The sequence below is a fragment of the Gymnoscopelus microlampas genome (genome assembly GCF_963454915.1).
Source record: "Gymnoscopelus microlampas genome assembly, chromosome: 9".
Lineage (NCBI taxonomy): Eukaryota > Metazoa > Chordata > Actinopteri > Myctophiformes > Myctophidae > Gymnoscopelus > Gymnoscopelus microlampas.
Window position 1 is genome coordinate 25,750,511 of NC_139946.1, and position 16,713 is coordinate 25,767,223.

Below are 16,713 nucleotides of genomic sequence, written 5' to 3' on the forward strand. Positions count from 1 at the left end.
GAGCCCCCTGGGCCCCCTCAGTCACGGGAGAAGGGCACTCGTTGTGCAAAGAGCAAGAACACTGCACGCTCAAAATGGAGGTGTTCGGTGCTGCATGGTAATCCGGGGATTAGGTTGGGAGATTCCAGGCTGGTTAGAGACAGAAAAAACTGCCCCCCAATTTTACTTGACTGTTAAAATGGTAAATGGTGCCTTTATATAGACGAGCGCCTTTATCCAAAGCACTTTAACAATGTGCATTGCATTACATTCACACACAAATTCACACTCCAATGAGGATGGCTTTTTGATTGATTGATTGATTGATTGATTGATTGCTTTATTAACTATTTGCAAACAGTACAGCAAGTACAATTACGCAAGCAATGCTAAAAGGATAACACAAAAAAGCCTTGATGGCTTTGCAAGGCACCAATCTGTTCACTGGGAACAGTTAGGGGTTAAGTGACACTTGGACATTAACACAGGGATTGAACCGGGGTTTCGAACACAGAACTTTCAGATTCCCAAGCGGCTGCTCTACCTCCTCAGCCACTGCCGCCCCATTAAATGAGACATCACCAGCCACCGATGCTGCCTACATAGGTGTGCCTACATAAGCATAATGGTGATGAAAGACAAGACAACTTCTCTTGTTACTATGGCTACCGAGTACTGATGGCTTAAAATAGCTTGCGTTCAGAGCCGAGACACCCAAGTTTAATCGCGACAAGCTTGAATTTAACCGTGAACCTGAGTGATTTGCAATGAGGTGGCGGTGAATGGGGAAAGCCAAAAAAAGAAATAAAGAAAAGAAAAAGGGTTGAGTGACTCACCGGTCAATGCTAGAGGTCATTTTGTATCCTGTTCTTCAGGGTCGCAGTGGTGGTGAGGGGGATTTTAATCGTGAGGTAGACATTTGTGAATTAACCTTTGAGGAAAGAATGATAAAAGAATAAAATAAGATGGGTATACTGACACGGCTCACCGTGGTTTTGTAATTAACCACTTAAACCATATTATACCTTGTTGACCATGTTCCCCCAGGGGTCTATACTAGGGTTAGGGTTTTTTTCCCCTCTACACCAATTCTCTTCGCCAAAAAGAAATGGCAGTTCTACAAGCTCACAACGAGAGTTTGAAGAACTGCTATTTTTGTTTTTACAAATGTTCACCAATTATTATGACAGGCCCAAAATAGGGACGCTAGAATAAAAAACAACTGAAGCTGTGAAATAATTGGACAAATCTACGAGAATGACGCAGAGCCCAATAACCTCACCTCACCTCCAGCGCGGCCAGTCCTTTGAGAGGATGATGAAGGTTGTGTGGGATGATGAAGGCGGGCTCCGAGAGGAGACGCTGTGGCGACGGCAGGGAGGTGGGAGCCGCGGGGGCGAGTCGCGGAGAGAGTCCCGGGACAGAAGGCTGAGGGTCACCAGAGGGCCTTTGATGAGCTGACTTCTCCGTCTGCTTCGGACGTGGACGTGCCACATGACAGCTACATGTGAGAGGCTGATATGAACGGAAGGGGGGGGGGGGTATTTTGCATTCATTCATCATTTAGCTCAGTGTTTCCCATTTTTATGGGTCAGGTGAAGGTATCCCTCTTTTTTTTATTAACTAAATATTATTATTATTATTTCAACAGATATTCACAAAGTAAATAAAAAAATCTAACATTCTCAGAAATTAAATCAAAATTTTCAAGGGAATTTCATACATTTTCATTAATAAAATAAAAACATTTAAGAAGTAGTGAAATAGCCGAACGATCGGCTATTTTCACTAGTTTGGGTCCCGGGGAGACATCAAATTTCTCTTTTGGGTCTCGAGCATAGACTGTAAAAAAGAATGGACGAAGGACGAAATAAAAGCGAAGCCATTGGTTTCTACAGACCATTTTGAAGCCACTTTTTCAGCAAATTGAAATCCAACATCTCTGAACTTCGGTCTCGAAATGCTACCGTAAACGACTGCGAGGGCAGGTCTTCACTTGGTAGAACCAGTAGAAACCCTCGAAACATACCCCGCTTTATTATTAATTAAAAGATTAATGGGACCATACTTTACTAAACGCATACCATGATGATTTAAAAAATACTTTAAACTAGCGATTGAAAACATAGTGTTTAAGAAAATATTTACTACGGTAATAAAATAAAGTGTAAAGTCCGCCCAAAACCTCATTCACTTGTAATTGAGATTATATTGTATTGCGACCAGTAGAAAGTCAAATAGCGACATCTGCTGAGCCATTAGGAAAAGCAGGATGTAAGAGAACCCGGAAGAGAGCTTCAATTCCAGCACAGAGGGTTTGCCCCTTGGTCTTGAGCTAAAACGTTTTGGAATCGCTGATTTGAGCTTGACACCGTTTCCTCACCAATAGTTTTCAGTGATACCAAAATAGACGTACTGTACTTCAAACTCAATTTTAACAGTGATGTGAGCGACATGTGGTCCTAATTTCACGCCTGGATGAGCTTACTGAACTAATGTTTAAAGACACCAGTGAAAGGTGGGACAGCTACCCTCAAGGTTATGTGGGCCAATCCCCGACCCTTGAGTAACCTCACAAACGTGGAGCCCTCGGCCAGGACGAGGTTAATCATATACAGACTTCCTAGATTGAATGTAGGCGGACGGGGGATGATGATAAAAAAATCACTTACCAGTCACATAATTGATGTGAAGCCTCAATGTCATTACACTGCAGTCTTACTTTCCTCTTGAATCTAGTGGAGAACAAAAGGACAAAAATGTTAGCCGTCTAGCCTTAATCACCACAACTGCTTAAACATTCTGAAGAGACCGGAACACTTTATCGTCGCTGTCGGGCGGAAACCTTGTATGTAGAAAACGGGGAAATGGAAAAAAATAATCTGTGTTCCAATGGATCCAAAGTAGTTATCATTTAGTCACACGCCCGTGTTAATATTTTTAATTGGTTCAGTATTTATAAAACCCACAGGCACACAACCACATTTTCACTTTCAAACCTTTGTGAAAATAGCGGAAATAACAGATCTATAAGCTCACAACCACTTAAGATGCAACGTGTTGTGTACCTGTAGATCTGCTATTTTCGCGACTTTAGCTTGACACTCTAGTTTGAAGAAGTAAAGTTGAAACATGGAGATACGAGGTTTCTGCCCAACAACAACGTTATGCTGCCCATGGCCATGTCAGAACAGTCAGTTAAGGCAGTGGTTCTCAAAGTGAGGTCTAGGGACCTCCAGGGGTCCTTGAGGGGGTTCCAGGGGGTACCCAGTCAAATGATTGATAGGAACCAAATGGACCCTTATGTGTCTGTAATTCAGAGAGTGTACAAATGGAACCAAATGGACCCTATGGGTCCATTTGCACACTCTCAGAGTTAAATTAACACTGATGATACTACAGTGTATATCGGGGGTCCCGGAGATCAAAATGGTATCAAATTTGGGTCTGTGGTCTAATGCATATCAAATGCTGGGGATCCTTGCAATTAAAACGATTGAGAATCACTGCTATAGCCGTATAAATCGTCTCTTTTGGGGGTCCCTGACATATTTTTTCAAATGGGGGCCCGCGGGCTACTATGTGTCAATGTAGGTCCTTGATATGAAAAGGTTTGCGAACCACTGGAGATGCATGGTTTCTGCCCAACAGCCACGTCCATGCTGCCCATGGCCATGTCAGAACAGTCAGTTACGGGCTTTAATTAACATCTGATGATAACATAGCCTTGACTCACTCAAGGCAATAACCCATTAAGATGGGGAACGCATCTGTGTCATTTTAAGATTTCTTTGGCTATTCAAAAATAGCAGCTCTACAAGCTCATAGCGCGGCACCGAGCGCAGCGCTACGAGCTTGTAGATCTGCTATTTTTTCGAAAAATCGTGAAAATGTGTGCAAATCTTTGACTATATGTTTTTTAACTATTAACTAAAAATTTGCTTCTGGGGAACAGTTTTTTGAAAAAACTTATGTTGCTATAATCAGTGGTTTTCAAATCTTTTCATGTCAAGGACCCCCAAAATGATATGTATTTGGCCGCGGAGCCCCATCTCAAAATATGTCGTTTGAGGGACCCCCAGAAGCAAACATTTTAGTTAAAAATTATCGCTTTAAAATATATATATATATATATATATAAAAAGATTTGCAAACATTTTCACAATAAAAAAAAAAAATAGCAGATCTACAAGCTCATGTGCCGCGCTATGAGCTTGTAGATCTGCTATTTTTGAATAGCCAAAGTATAAGATAATGGTTAAAGTGGTTACACAGACACGTTCCCGGTTTTAATGGGTTAACATAGGACCTTATGGCACTGGGCGACATCCGGCATGGGCAAAACATTAAAGGCCTTGCCCAATGTTGTTTTCAAGCGTATTATTCACGCATTTCTGCTTCAGTAAACAGTGCAGTGGAGTAAGACGGAAAGAGAAGATAGCAGAGATGGGGGAGAAGACAACATGCAACACAGCAGGCCTCAATGGCAAGTTCATTACCAGGATTTTTAACATTTGATATCGCTAAAGTGAGTGCTAGAACCACTTAAACCTTATACTTAAGAGTTAAGACCATACAACTATACTGTATACTTAAGCCCTATATACTTCATCATACGACCATAAACTTAAGCCCTATAAGGCCTTTATACTTTTTCATGACAAATAGCAAAGATAGATGATATACCAGCTCACAACATCAGCTTGTAGATCTGCTATTTGAGAACTTTGTTAATAATAGCGGAATAGCGTGATGTACTACAACTTTACTTGTATGCTTTAATTAGCAGGTCAGAGAAACACACTTGGTTCAGAACAAAGCTTTGTATCCAAATACAAAATTGAGCCCATATTCAAATAAAACTGAGCCTGTCACCGATTCCAAACAAATGGCTTTTGCTTTTTGCAAATGTGGTTGTAGTATTATCTGAAATGGCTTAGTGGTTGGACATGTGTTATTTGTAATATCTATCCAATAATACCTTAAAATATTGAAAATATTGGTAGCCCTGCCCGAATCATTTTCTATTTTAAAGATATGCCACCCACTGGATACATGAAACCATCAATTCAAGATTGTATTTGTTACATCCCATATACAGTCAAGAACACAAGAGTAAAAATCACTTTGATGTCAGTTCCTCAACAATTGATGCAAAAATAAAGAGCTTATGTAGAATGTAAGCTTCTGATATAATCATCTGGTCATCAAGCTTCAGGCATTAGGCCTGTGTCACCATAGACATATAAACGTAGACATCCCCTCCGGCTCTGAGGCGTCTGTATCTCGGGCGCCATTTTGGAGAAGGCAAGCTTCCTGACTACTGGCCAATCACAGCGCGTCTTTTCTGGGACTTGGCAGGATCTAGTTGTATACAAATATAACTGGATATTTTTATACAACTAGATTCTGAAAAGACGCGCTGCGATTGGCCAGTAGTCAGAAGCTTGCCTTCTCTAAAATGGCGGCCACGATACAGGTCAGTCCAATGAACTGCAGAGGCCAATGAGGTATCTAGGTTTCTATATCTATATGTGTAAATTGCAGATCTACAAGCTCACAACGTGACACGTTGTGACCTTGCAGATCAGCTATCTTTATCGGATCTCTATCGGATTTCTCCTGTTTTTGCAGAATGCTTGCCTATTATGCCATTCCCAGAATAGGGACCATAGGGTTCATGTTGTTAAAGCTATCACTGTTTCAGTTACTCCCCCACCCTATTCTAGTTACTGTGGGAGAATCCATCAACTCCGCAGTTTCGAAACATAAACATATCAAGTAACAGGTTGAGGTACTTTTACTTTACTTGAGTATGTCCATTTTTCAATACTTTATACTTCAACTCCTCAGAGGCAAATGTTGTACTTTTTACTCCACTTCAATTATTTGATAACTTTAGTTACTTTTGCAAGTTACTTTGTAGAATTAGATTATTTGAAAACGTTAGTTACTTACAAGTTACTTTGCAGAATTAGATTATTTGAAAACTTTAGTTAGTAATAAGTTACTTTGTAGAAATAGATTATTTGAAAACTTTAGTTAGTAATAAGTTACTTTGTATAATTAGATTATTTGAAAACTTTAGTTACTTACAAGTTACTTTGTAGAATTAGATTATTTGAAAACTTTAGTTACCTACAAATTCCTTTGTAGAATTAGATTATTATTACAAAACATACAATTAAATTAAGCCCTATGTTATCCTTTGTCTGTTTGAAAATATCTGCAAGCTCACAACACGTCTTGATGCGATGCGTTGTGAGCTTGATTGTGGGCTATTTTTGAACGATTTTGACAAAAAAGATTAACTTGAAAAAACTTGTGAAATGGGACATTCTGCATAATGAGTAGTATATTTTGATGGCAATATTTTTGTACTTTTACGCAAGTAGAACTTTGAATACAGGACTATTACTTGTAACAAGAGCATTGAGGTACTGCTACTTACTTTACTTCACTTAAAAAAACGAGTACTTCTTCCATCATTGTAAGCCACAAGAACAAGGTTCATCTTGAAAATTCAGCCTCTGAGACAATTGGGCAATGTGTTGGTAACAGGTTTTCACAGGCCACAATGTTGTGCCAAAGAGATTGGCATGGGCGGAGCATTGCTTTGTCCGATCCCAAGAAGTCACGCCCAACCACCGCCTGGAGTAATGAGTGATTAGGGTAATGGCCAAATGGTAATTTGGTCGGCATAATAGTGACAGCGGAAGAGAAGTAACAAAATTAGACGGGTAACTGCCTTGAACATTTAGACAAAGATCCTGGCCTTGTATTATCTGGATTGAGCAGAGCCTTAGTGAACAGACTTTTTCCCTTTCAAAACCTACACCCTGAACCTGTGGTCTTCCATTCAAAATACAAACAAACCAGAAATGTTATATCTCCATACTGAGAGACGTTTCTACACACAAAAAGAGAGCAGCCCAGAGCCCAGCGAGCGTCATAATAAAAAGTACAGACAAACAATCCTCAAGGATAAAGAGCAAATCAATTCCCATTACTGTACATTGCGTAGTGTGTGGAAAGTTCATTATGAATTCATTTATAGTGCTGCGAGAGTGACACTGTGTTACTAAAGGTGAAAGGGGCTTACTGTCTCTCTGAAAGGTGGGGGGCTGTATCGTGGCTTATTTCACCTCTCACTGCACGTGATTTGTCAGACGTCACCAACACAAGTCACACAGAATCCCATCTTTGTTTGGGGCGACATTAAAAGGAGCTTACTGTCAACAAACTGCCGTCGTTACGGTGCAGAGCTCTAGTGTGAGTTAAGCTTGCTGTCTAAATGTCATAACAAAGTCATTCACTGACTGATGGCTGGCAGTGGCTATCGAACAGAGCAAACGGTATCAGCCTTGTTGCTGCCTGAGAACTGCCTGCAGTGCTTTCCAGGGATGAGAAGAACGGGGGGAGAAAAATGCTAGAAAAGGAACCACTTGAGCGTATAAAAGTCCAAAGACAAGCGCGATTCACAGAAACAGAGTCGACAGTCAGGGGAAGAGAGGGAGGGATCCAGCGTGAAGGAAAATTCCTTCGCTGCGAGAGGCAGAAGGCAAACACAGGCTGAGGCACAGAGTGTAGCAATGGTGAGCAGCGACCACTGGGGGCGCAGTGGGACGAGGGGAGGTCCGGGGGTTGTATAACTTGTGATGTCATGTGTGCTTCAATGACCCGTTGACCCAATGACCTACTTTTCTCTCCTCCTCCTGTTCCCAACTCAGTCACAGCTCCGCAGGCAGACCCCCAGCCCCCTCCCACACACACACACACACACACACACCCTCCCCACTCACCTCACTTACCAATAACTCTGAGTTCCGTCTCAACTCAAATGCTCAACAGGCCAACCTATTCCACCTAGTATAAACACAACTAGGGGTGCAACAGTTAATCAAAATTAAATCGATTTAATCAATTATAGAAAATCATTCATAATTGACAATTTAATTAAGAGAATTATGAGAGAGAGAGATTTTTTCTTTTTTTACCTTTCTCAATAATTAGATTAATCGGAAAAGTAATCAATAAGAATAATGGCTATGAAAATAATCGATAGTCGCAGCACTAAACAAAACACAACTATACGGGAGCGTATGTGAGGGGCAATCAAACTACAATCAAATATTTGCTCAGTGTGATCACATGGTATGTAAACGCACACAGCTGTGCTGCTGCTGTGTGTAGGAAAGGTGGGAGAGGATGAGGGAAAAGGAGAGACGCATGGACTGATCGGTTAGCGATTAAAACAAACGTAAGACTCTCAGCCAGCTGGCCGGCTGGCAGATATTGCCCACAGTCAGAATCACTCGTGTTTTTCCATTCCAGAACACAGCTTCTCAACGTCAGGTCCGGGGACCAAATTCTGAGAGTGTACAAATGGAACCAAATGGATCCGTAAGGGTCAGAGTAAAAATGAACACTGGGGTTTTTACAGTTGGGGTCCCAGAGATAAGATTAAAAGAATCGTACCAAATTGGCATCCGTCCGTGGCCTAAAGCATATTAAATTGGGGGTCCTTGACATGAACAAGGTTGAGAATCACTGCTCTTGCCCATTTAGACCTGTTAAACCCATACAATCCGGGACAGCATCTGTGTCATTTTAGATGTTGCTAGATATGATTGCTGTTGGGCAGAAACCTCACATGTCATTATTAGATTTTTAACAAAAATGTAATAGTGAAAATAGCCGATCTACAAGCTCACAAGAGCTTGTAGATGAGCTATTTTGAATTCTTTTGTACGACACTCTTGATGAAGTAGGGCATTAATTTACTGGGAAAAAAACATTAAAAAGTTAAAATATGGAGATAAGAGGTTTCTGCCTGACAGAAACCCGACTGACTATATATAGCAACACACATTTTTATTCTATTTTTTGAATAAAAATATGACGTTTTTCAGAAAACTGTTTTATTTAATGATTTAGAGGGCATTTTTAGAATCAGCCTCAGGTCTAAATGGGCTAGAATACATGCCTACATACTTGCCTCGTCGTATATGAAAGCGGCCAGATTGACACTTTCCTCTCATTTCTCTCTCACTTACACGCAGCTTGCTGATACGGTGCGTGTGTGTGTGTGTGTGTGTGTGTGTGTGCGTGCTCATATGTAGGGCAGTGGAGCTCTGAGGATATGAGTCACCATGTGGCAGTGCGGAGCATCACGCACTCCTCCTACACAGTACACACGCACCCAGGCGCCACAGCGGCTGTGCCAACAGCGGGCAGTGCCATAGCAACCGGCCTCACCGTGCAGGGCAAAAATAGCCTGGCTGAATTCCTCCACTGCTGACCCCCCCCCCCCCCCCCCCACACACACACACACACACACACACACACACACACACACACACACACACACACACACACACACACACACACACACACACACACACACACACACACACACACACACACACACACACACACACACACACACACACACACACACACACACACACATCCATTGACTCCAGTATTTAGACAAGAGGGTGTCTCCCCTTGCGGCAATGTAAAGACGCTGTTCTAGACGGATTCTACACCAATGCAATATCCTGTAACTTCTGTGAATTCCGGTGCAATATCCAGTGCACCAGTGTACAGATTCTCAAGTTACACTACAGGGCAGGCAGTCCTACTTTCAGTTGATATAATCTTGATTCTGTATCTACTACTCCTCATGTAAAAAACCTAAAAAACAAGAACAAGAAAAAAACGGGAAGGGCCGCCGCCGCGTTAATCGCCGGCCCGGCCCAGAGGGTGTGCTTCGCATCGCCGGCCAGGGCCTCAAAGGGCCCCCGGGCCCTGGCCTCCCGCACTGGAAAAACACCATTCCGTTTTTCTCACTTACAGCATACTGTTTTTTCAAAAGTACTGTAACATACATACTGTACACAAGGGCTTTTGAAGAGAAATGAACAGACTCACTTTTAGTTCAGAGCACTGCAGAGGGGAGGTGTGTGTGTCTGTGACGCTTGTTAATGTTACATGCATCAAGGCAATAATGTTTCTGCAATATCATCAAAGCCAAAGATATTTTTTTACTAGCGACCCTGTCTGGTATTAGAGATATTTTGTTCGAGCTGTTGTTAATAACTAGGCTTGGTTGGTAAAGTCCAGGTGACAACAATATGACTGTGAGGTTATGTCCCTTAAGCTTGTATAATTTGCACTTTGGTTTTTAAAAGTGCTTTATAAATAAAGCACTTTTAAACTGAAGATGATGGCCAATGTTGATGATAATTGGAAGAAAAATGATATCGTATCAACATCATGAGCCCAATATTGTGTATCGTATCGTCATAGTGGAGTCTCGCCTCAACACCCCCAATCAGGTGAGTTTATAGGGCCAGCAAGCATGGTGATGACAGAGTTCAGCACCTCTGAAGCGCCACTGCCTCCTAGGCCCCGTCATCGATGGACGGTATGTCCCTAATTTCATTCTCAATCAGTTTGCGCACCTGTGCGCTGACTGATGGGCTGAAGACAGCCGCGCTGAATTGGCTGATCAAACTGTTTGGCTTTTAAGGAAAGGGCTCTGTCTCACCGTGTTGTTGGCCCTACTCAGAGTAGCCTCGTTCCCAGCCTTACTCATCTGCGAAGAGAAAAGCCTGGTCACGACCTAAATCGTAGTTTTTCTGTCTCCTTCTTTAGGCAAAATAGGAGAGCGGCTGAATACTAGATAGACAGACAGACAGACAGACAGAATGGAGAGAGCTTATGCTGTTCAAGATGAGAATGGGACGAGGGACTGGAGCAGGACGAAGGCAGAGTTAACCAGTTCAGGCAAAGAGACCACATAGCTCTGGAGTCACCATGTGATGTGTGACATATCACAATGAACTACATGGATATACATTACATAGCCTCTTTCAACCCACAAACAGGTAATGCATGCAAGGATGTACTGTGTACGGTCAAAACACGCAGCAATTCTGTCCACTGCTACCATTCCTGATTGAGTATCAGGACTAAATTATGATAGAAATCCAGAGTACAGAAATTCAGTTGTTCATATTCACTGGCAGAGATTAGAGAACAACCTGGTTACAGAATAGAGCCATAGTCATTATTTGACGGTATCAGCAACTATGTAGCCGACATGTCCCAATTGTTTACCACTTTAAATATGGCATCCCTATTTTGGGCATGCCAATATAGGAGACAAAGTTTTAAAAATGTTTCTGAAATAGCAGATCTGAGACGGATTCTCGGTCCGATGTTTGGCCAATCCAGATTGGAATCAGATTTATTTTCTCAAGTCTGAACAGCAAAAAAACATACAAAATAACAACCTGTTTTTAGCAAATCTAAGGGTGGTTTGAAATGCAATTCAAATCTGATTTCTAAAGTTGAGTCTCATTCTGGATACAAGGACACCGACGTCTGATTTATACTTCACCAAAAACGGCCAAACTGCCCGATCTACAAGCTCACAACATTCTGCATCGCAATGCATTGTGAGCTCATAGATCTGCTGTTTTAGAGCGAGTATAAGGTAAGCATTACTGACGCCTATATCATTACATTGTTAGCACAGTAACCAATGCAGATAAGTCAATGATGTATGACGATATAAAAAGCTGATCTGATCACTTGCAAATAACAGTGTGGACAGTCGGTCCTAAAGACCAGATCTGAGAAACAAATCTGATTTGACTACATATAAGACCACGTGCATCAACGTTCACAAGTGATGACGAGCATATTAGCGATTGATTCGCATTTGGCGTGGGGAAGGTGAATATACCGGGGATGAATTTTAATACCAGGTATAAATGTAATCTGGTCTCCCTCTCACTGGTTAAAGGGATATTTCACACACTCCGGCTTTTGTGTTTCACCCCAGACAGTTTTTAAGTTGCTTGATTCAGTATTTGATATTAATTTTATCAGACGCCGTGTTTAGGACAGTGTTTAGGAATACCCGTCCTGATATTGTCCTTATAATGCGTGAGGGGTGTTTTTTCAATTACTTTTTGAGGAAAATGAAAATAATACAAAGAAACAAAATGAAATGAAAAAAGTAATCGTAAAAACATGGCCCCCCTCACGTATTAGGAGGGCCGTATGAGTCAGCAGAACCAAGGACGGTGTTTTCGATGAATCTATCATAGTTAAAATGGAGTTTGCAGTTACAATGGGTTTGTATAAGAAGGGGGCGTGTCTGATCAAATGAATATCAAATATCTAAATATTGAATCAAGCAACTTAAAAACTGTCCAGGGTGCACACAAAAGCCAGAGTAGATATTGAAATGACCCCAAACATGTTTGAAATATCCCTTTAATGCCTGCTTGTAAATGGGGCCACTGATTCAGAAGTACATTTATGTATTCAACAGGGTATCATCAAATCGCGTGGTGTTGTAATGCTTGATCGGGTATCCCATCGTTGGGTAACCGTGCGGTTTCGTGGCAACGCTCTGTGTTTGTCCAACGCTGGTGCAGTCATCATCACCCACGTCACATTGTTGACACCTGAGAGCATAAGTGGAGGGGGGATTTGTCAGCCATCCATTAATGAGGAGCGCGCCCATCTTGAGTGTCACTCCTACACAACAACCGCTGCCTGTGCGCAGCATCCAGACAGATTGGGGGGGATGAGTCTAACGTTGCCATAGTAACCCGGCAGTTGCGGAAGACCTCATTTGAAACCTGCGGTGACGCTCCACTCTAAAGCCTGAAGTACAGCGAGGATAATAAATGTCATTTAACAGTAATTTAACAGTCAACAGACTGATTGCCAGGGAGAGACATACATTGGACCATGAATAAATATCTGAACCATTACTCACACATTGTGCCTTGAGGCAGCATGCTGCGCCACACCTCTTGATGACAATTGGAGAGCAATTGAGGGTGTGATTTTCCTCGTGGCTGGCTTAGTGTGGCTTTTGTGGGGGCGTGGTAGAAGGTACATGCCATGATGACGGCTTCATTAACTGACCCGTTTTTGGGTGTGTATGGAAACCTGCTCCCAGGGCTCGTGTGACTATTATCACTGCCCTGCGTCGTCATAACGGCCGAACCCCCAAAACTCTGGGGCGCCAGCCGTGTTTCCGACCAACACTTACGCATCCACAGGCCTCGGCGACACAAAAGGGGTCTTTGTTTTGCGTTTTCACCCTGCGCCCTACAGACAGGAATGTCTGAGGCAGCGGCGGTTTCCACTGGCAGACGGCTGCAGCTGTGACAGGCAGGGACCCTTGTGCTGCTGTTGCTGCCTGCCGCTGCTCCACTCTCCTGGAGGACTGGGAATAGTGCCAGGGCCCTCATACGAGAGCCAAGTGGGTCACTGGAGTTCAGAACAGAGACCGCCAGCACAAGAGGAGTGACTCACACAGCGACCGCAGACCATACACAGAGAGTAAAGACATGGAGTACTTGGCAACAGCTGAGCTAGAACATCCAAGGAATAGCCTACAATGTGCGCAGTCTCTCCGGTCTTTCTTTTACACAAAATCTGTCCTACAACTGCAACTCTTTTCTCACAATATCGGTCAGCCCCAGGAATCGATAGTCAGTAGACTTCCACATTAGCAGTGGATTGTGAAACAGAAAAGAGTGAAACTTGGGACAACTACTTCAACTACTACTGAAAGATAGCTAAGGACTCTCGAGCAGCAGTGGTGGCCAGAACCTTACTTTGTCCATTATTATTTTGCGAGTACATGACCTGTGCAAACTGAAAGGAATAGGACTTTGTGATATTATATCTCACCAGACAGGCACATGCATGCTTCAAGGCAAATCGGGACCACACCCAGTCAGTCCAAAGTCACACACTTTATTGAATGTAGTTAGATAGCTTAGACAAACAAAACACTTCCGATTCCTCGTCAGTTACTTCAGTATCTTCCATTAAACATGACTGAGCACTCAAAGGGCTAATCTAATAATCAGCAATAAACAGCATTTAATTAAAGTGGACTAGTAGCAGGGTCATCTGGCATCATAATTAGTGTCATACTATGCCAGTAAGGTTGCAAAGTACAGGATAAGTGAAATTGTTGCAAAAAAAAAAGACAAAACAACTCGAAGAAATTCCATGTAGTTCCTACAGGTCAAACAGTTTAAATATTCATGAGCATGTCTCTCTCAGCACTGAATATCTGATGACTGAATCTGTAATATTGCTAATGTATAGGCTACTTCTTTGTTTTTGATAGGAATGCAACTTTTCACACCGTTTCGCTCTTACATCCAACTGTGCTGTATTTTAAACTTACTGTAGCAGCAGTACCCTGTAACCACATGAAGGCTAGAGTCCCTCTTCTGGGCCAAAATTAGCACATCTATAAGCTCACAGGTGCTCAAAGTTCATGTCAGCAAAGATATTAAATGCAGTGGGGTACGGGGACCCCCCCCCCCTCCACCTTGAGGGGGTTCCCCCGCTAAATCTGTTAATACAGCATCGCAATCATTTAAACCCCTTTATCCATATTTTATATGTTGGCTATTCAAAAAGAATATATATATATATATTTGAATAATTTTGATCATTTGTTTACATAAATCTTGTCCTCTGGTGGTCCCTGGCACAAAACAATTATAGATGGGGGTCCGCAGCCAAATATATATAAATTTGGGGGTCCTTGGCACGAAAAGGTTTGAGAACCACTGATTTAGCGTACAGGGAAAAAAGGAGGAGGCCTAGTAGAGTCCTGGGGGACTCCGGCTCCAGACTTTGATTACTATGAACAAATGGAAAATAGGCCACATGCCGTTATTGTTTTCGTGAACTGTATTTTTTTGTGAACTGTATGATGTAAAATGTTTAAAGCATAGACAGCTATGGCCTATTTGATATTGATGCTGTCGGGCAGAAATCTCTTATCTCCATATTTTAACACACCTGACAGAGACGATATGCTAGTTACAGTGTATTCTTGGTTGGATCAATTTTGAAGTTTCACCAAAGCATTTCATGAAATTCACAATTAGCCTAAATAAAAGGCATCAAGTTGGAAGTCCAATCTTTTTCCTTTAATCCTTAAGTAGGTAGATCTTGCCTTTCACCCAGGCAGAGGGCAAAGATCTGGGGGTTAAAAAGGTTGGTGATCACTGACTTAAACCCTACATATTCTTAGCAGACCAGATTCCCAAGGGCTAGTTACGGCTTAGTTGAACGGATTCCCAAGGGTAGTACATACAGACAGTATATTCAACGGAAATCGCTGATCAACACTTTACAGTAGATCTGCTATTTTTGCTGAATGTACACCCCAGTTGAGCGATGCTAGTGGTTCAATTAATGGAGCTGTATAAATAATGTGATATTTGCAAGTAGTTAACTTGAAATACCTGGCTATGTGCACCAACACAAACTTGTATGATGAGGTGACCGTGTCCTTGAGCATAGTCGCTGTCGGATGAAAACCTCATATTATATATAGATATAGAGATAGAGAGAAAATAGCCAATGTACAAGCTCGCAGATGTTGTAGACCAGCTATTTTTACTGTGACAGTCTTTCGACAATGAAGTCGTAGGGCATTATTTTACCAAAAATATAAAAAGCTTACAGTAAATATGTCGGGCAAGGTTTCTGCCCGACAGTGATGGTATGTGATTGTTATGTTAGTACTAGTAGCCCACACATATGCCTAGAGCTAGGAACATAAAAGAATCTGCAGGTTTAATTAATACATCTTGGATTTATATCAGCTGATACTTCTTACAGAAAATCATGCTACCAGGATGGGAGAGGTAGCAGTTTCATTCAAATAAACCTTTTCTCTACTTCTGATATACAACATGAATAACAGAATACCTTGTTTGGTATTAGTCAAAGTTGTGAAATAGATTATATTACCATTTCCACAGGGCTATAAATATGTGTGTGCTCAGCCGTTTGTTCACCAAAAGCGTTGTGATTTTCTCTGTCCCAAAAGTCTCTGTAGGGTCTGTTTTTGCCACACAATTTCTGTAATCAAATTCTACGCTGGTGTGTGAGGGCCCGGTTCTGTTTCAAGATATTCAGTGTTAATCCCCGGGAGGAATAGAAGATAAATCAAATTAGGAAATAAAATCATGGGCAGCCAGCCAACATTAATCTTTGCACAAATGTTTTTTAACAATAACTCAAAATTACAAGTAAGACAGACATTAAAATGAAGTTCTCATTATAAAATCAACAGTTTGTTAGATTAGATTTAGCCCAGGTTTTTTGTTTGTTTGTTTTTATTAGATCTGGAAAACATACTTTTTAGTTTAATAGCTTCTTCTAAGCCCCATTAATATGTCTGAATATGAGCCAATGTAAAATGTTGTTTGAGACAAAAAATCAAGTCACAGACATTGTGAATGAAAACACTTAACATTGTACAGGTAGTATCAAGCCATATTCAAGGCCAGGCAGAAATAAGTCCTTGATTTGGTTAGATTAAGTCTAGGCATGTAAAAATACCGAATAAAGAAAAATATAATTGGCGCGATTGATCAAACTTCACCAAAGGTGCAACTTTAGGATTGAACTTGACATACAAACACTCAATGCAACTACAACTGCAAGTACAAACAACTAGTGGCACCAGTTTTATAACACAAGTATTTATAGATCTCCCTCTTCGTCTAATCAAAAATAGCCGATCTCCAAGTTCACATGCATTTTGAAAACTTGTGAAATGGGACATTCTGCATGATGAGTACTTTGACTTTTGGTGCTTGAATTTTGATGCCAATAGCTTTGTGCATTTTATTGTACTAAAGGTTTGAATACAGG

At 41.6% G+C, this 16,713-nt stretch overlaps 1 protein-coding gene across 5 annotated transcripts in view; it reads right to left on the reverse strand.

The window, feature by feature from the left end:
• clocka (clock circadian regulator a) overlaps positions 1-16,713 on the reverse strand; it is a 50,192-nt gene that overhangs the window by 26,308 nt on the left and 7,171 nt on the right. For 4 of the 5 annotated variants that reach the window (XM_084066338.1, XM_084066339.1, XM_084066340.1 and 1 more), the window contains 3 exons: positions 2,652-2,714; positions 1,267-1,494; positions 816-910 (listed from right to left, as the gene is read on the reverse strand). In XM_084066338.1, the coding sequence (XP_083922464.1) occupies positions 816-835 (20 nt within the window). In that variant the 5' untranslated portion in view covers positions 836-910; positions 1,267-1,494; positions 2,652-2,714. Of the gene's footprint in view, positions 1-815; positions 911-1,261; positions 1,495-2,651; positions 2,715-16,713 lie in introns of all 5 variants that reach the window. The other variant, XM_084066337.1, reaches the window with a different exon arrangement.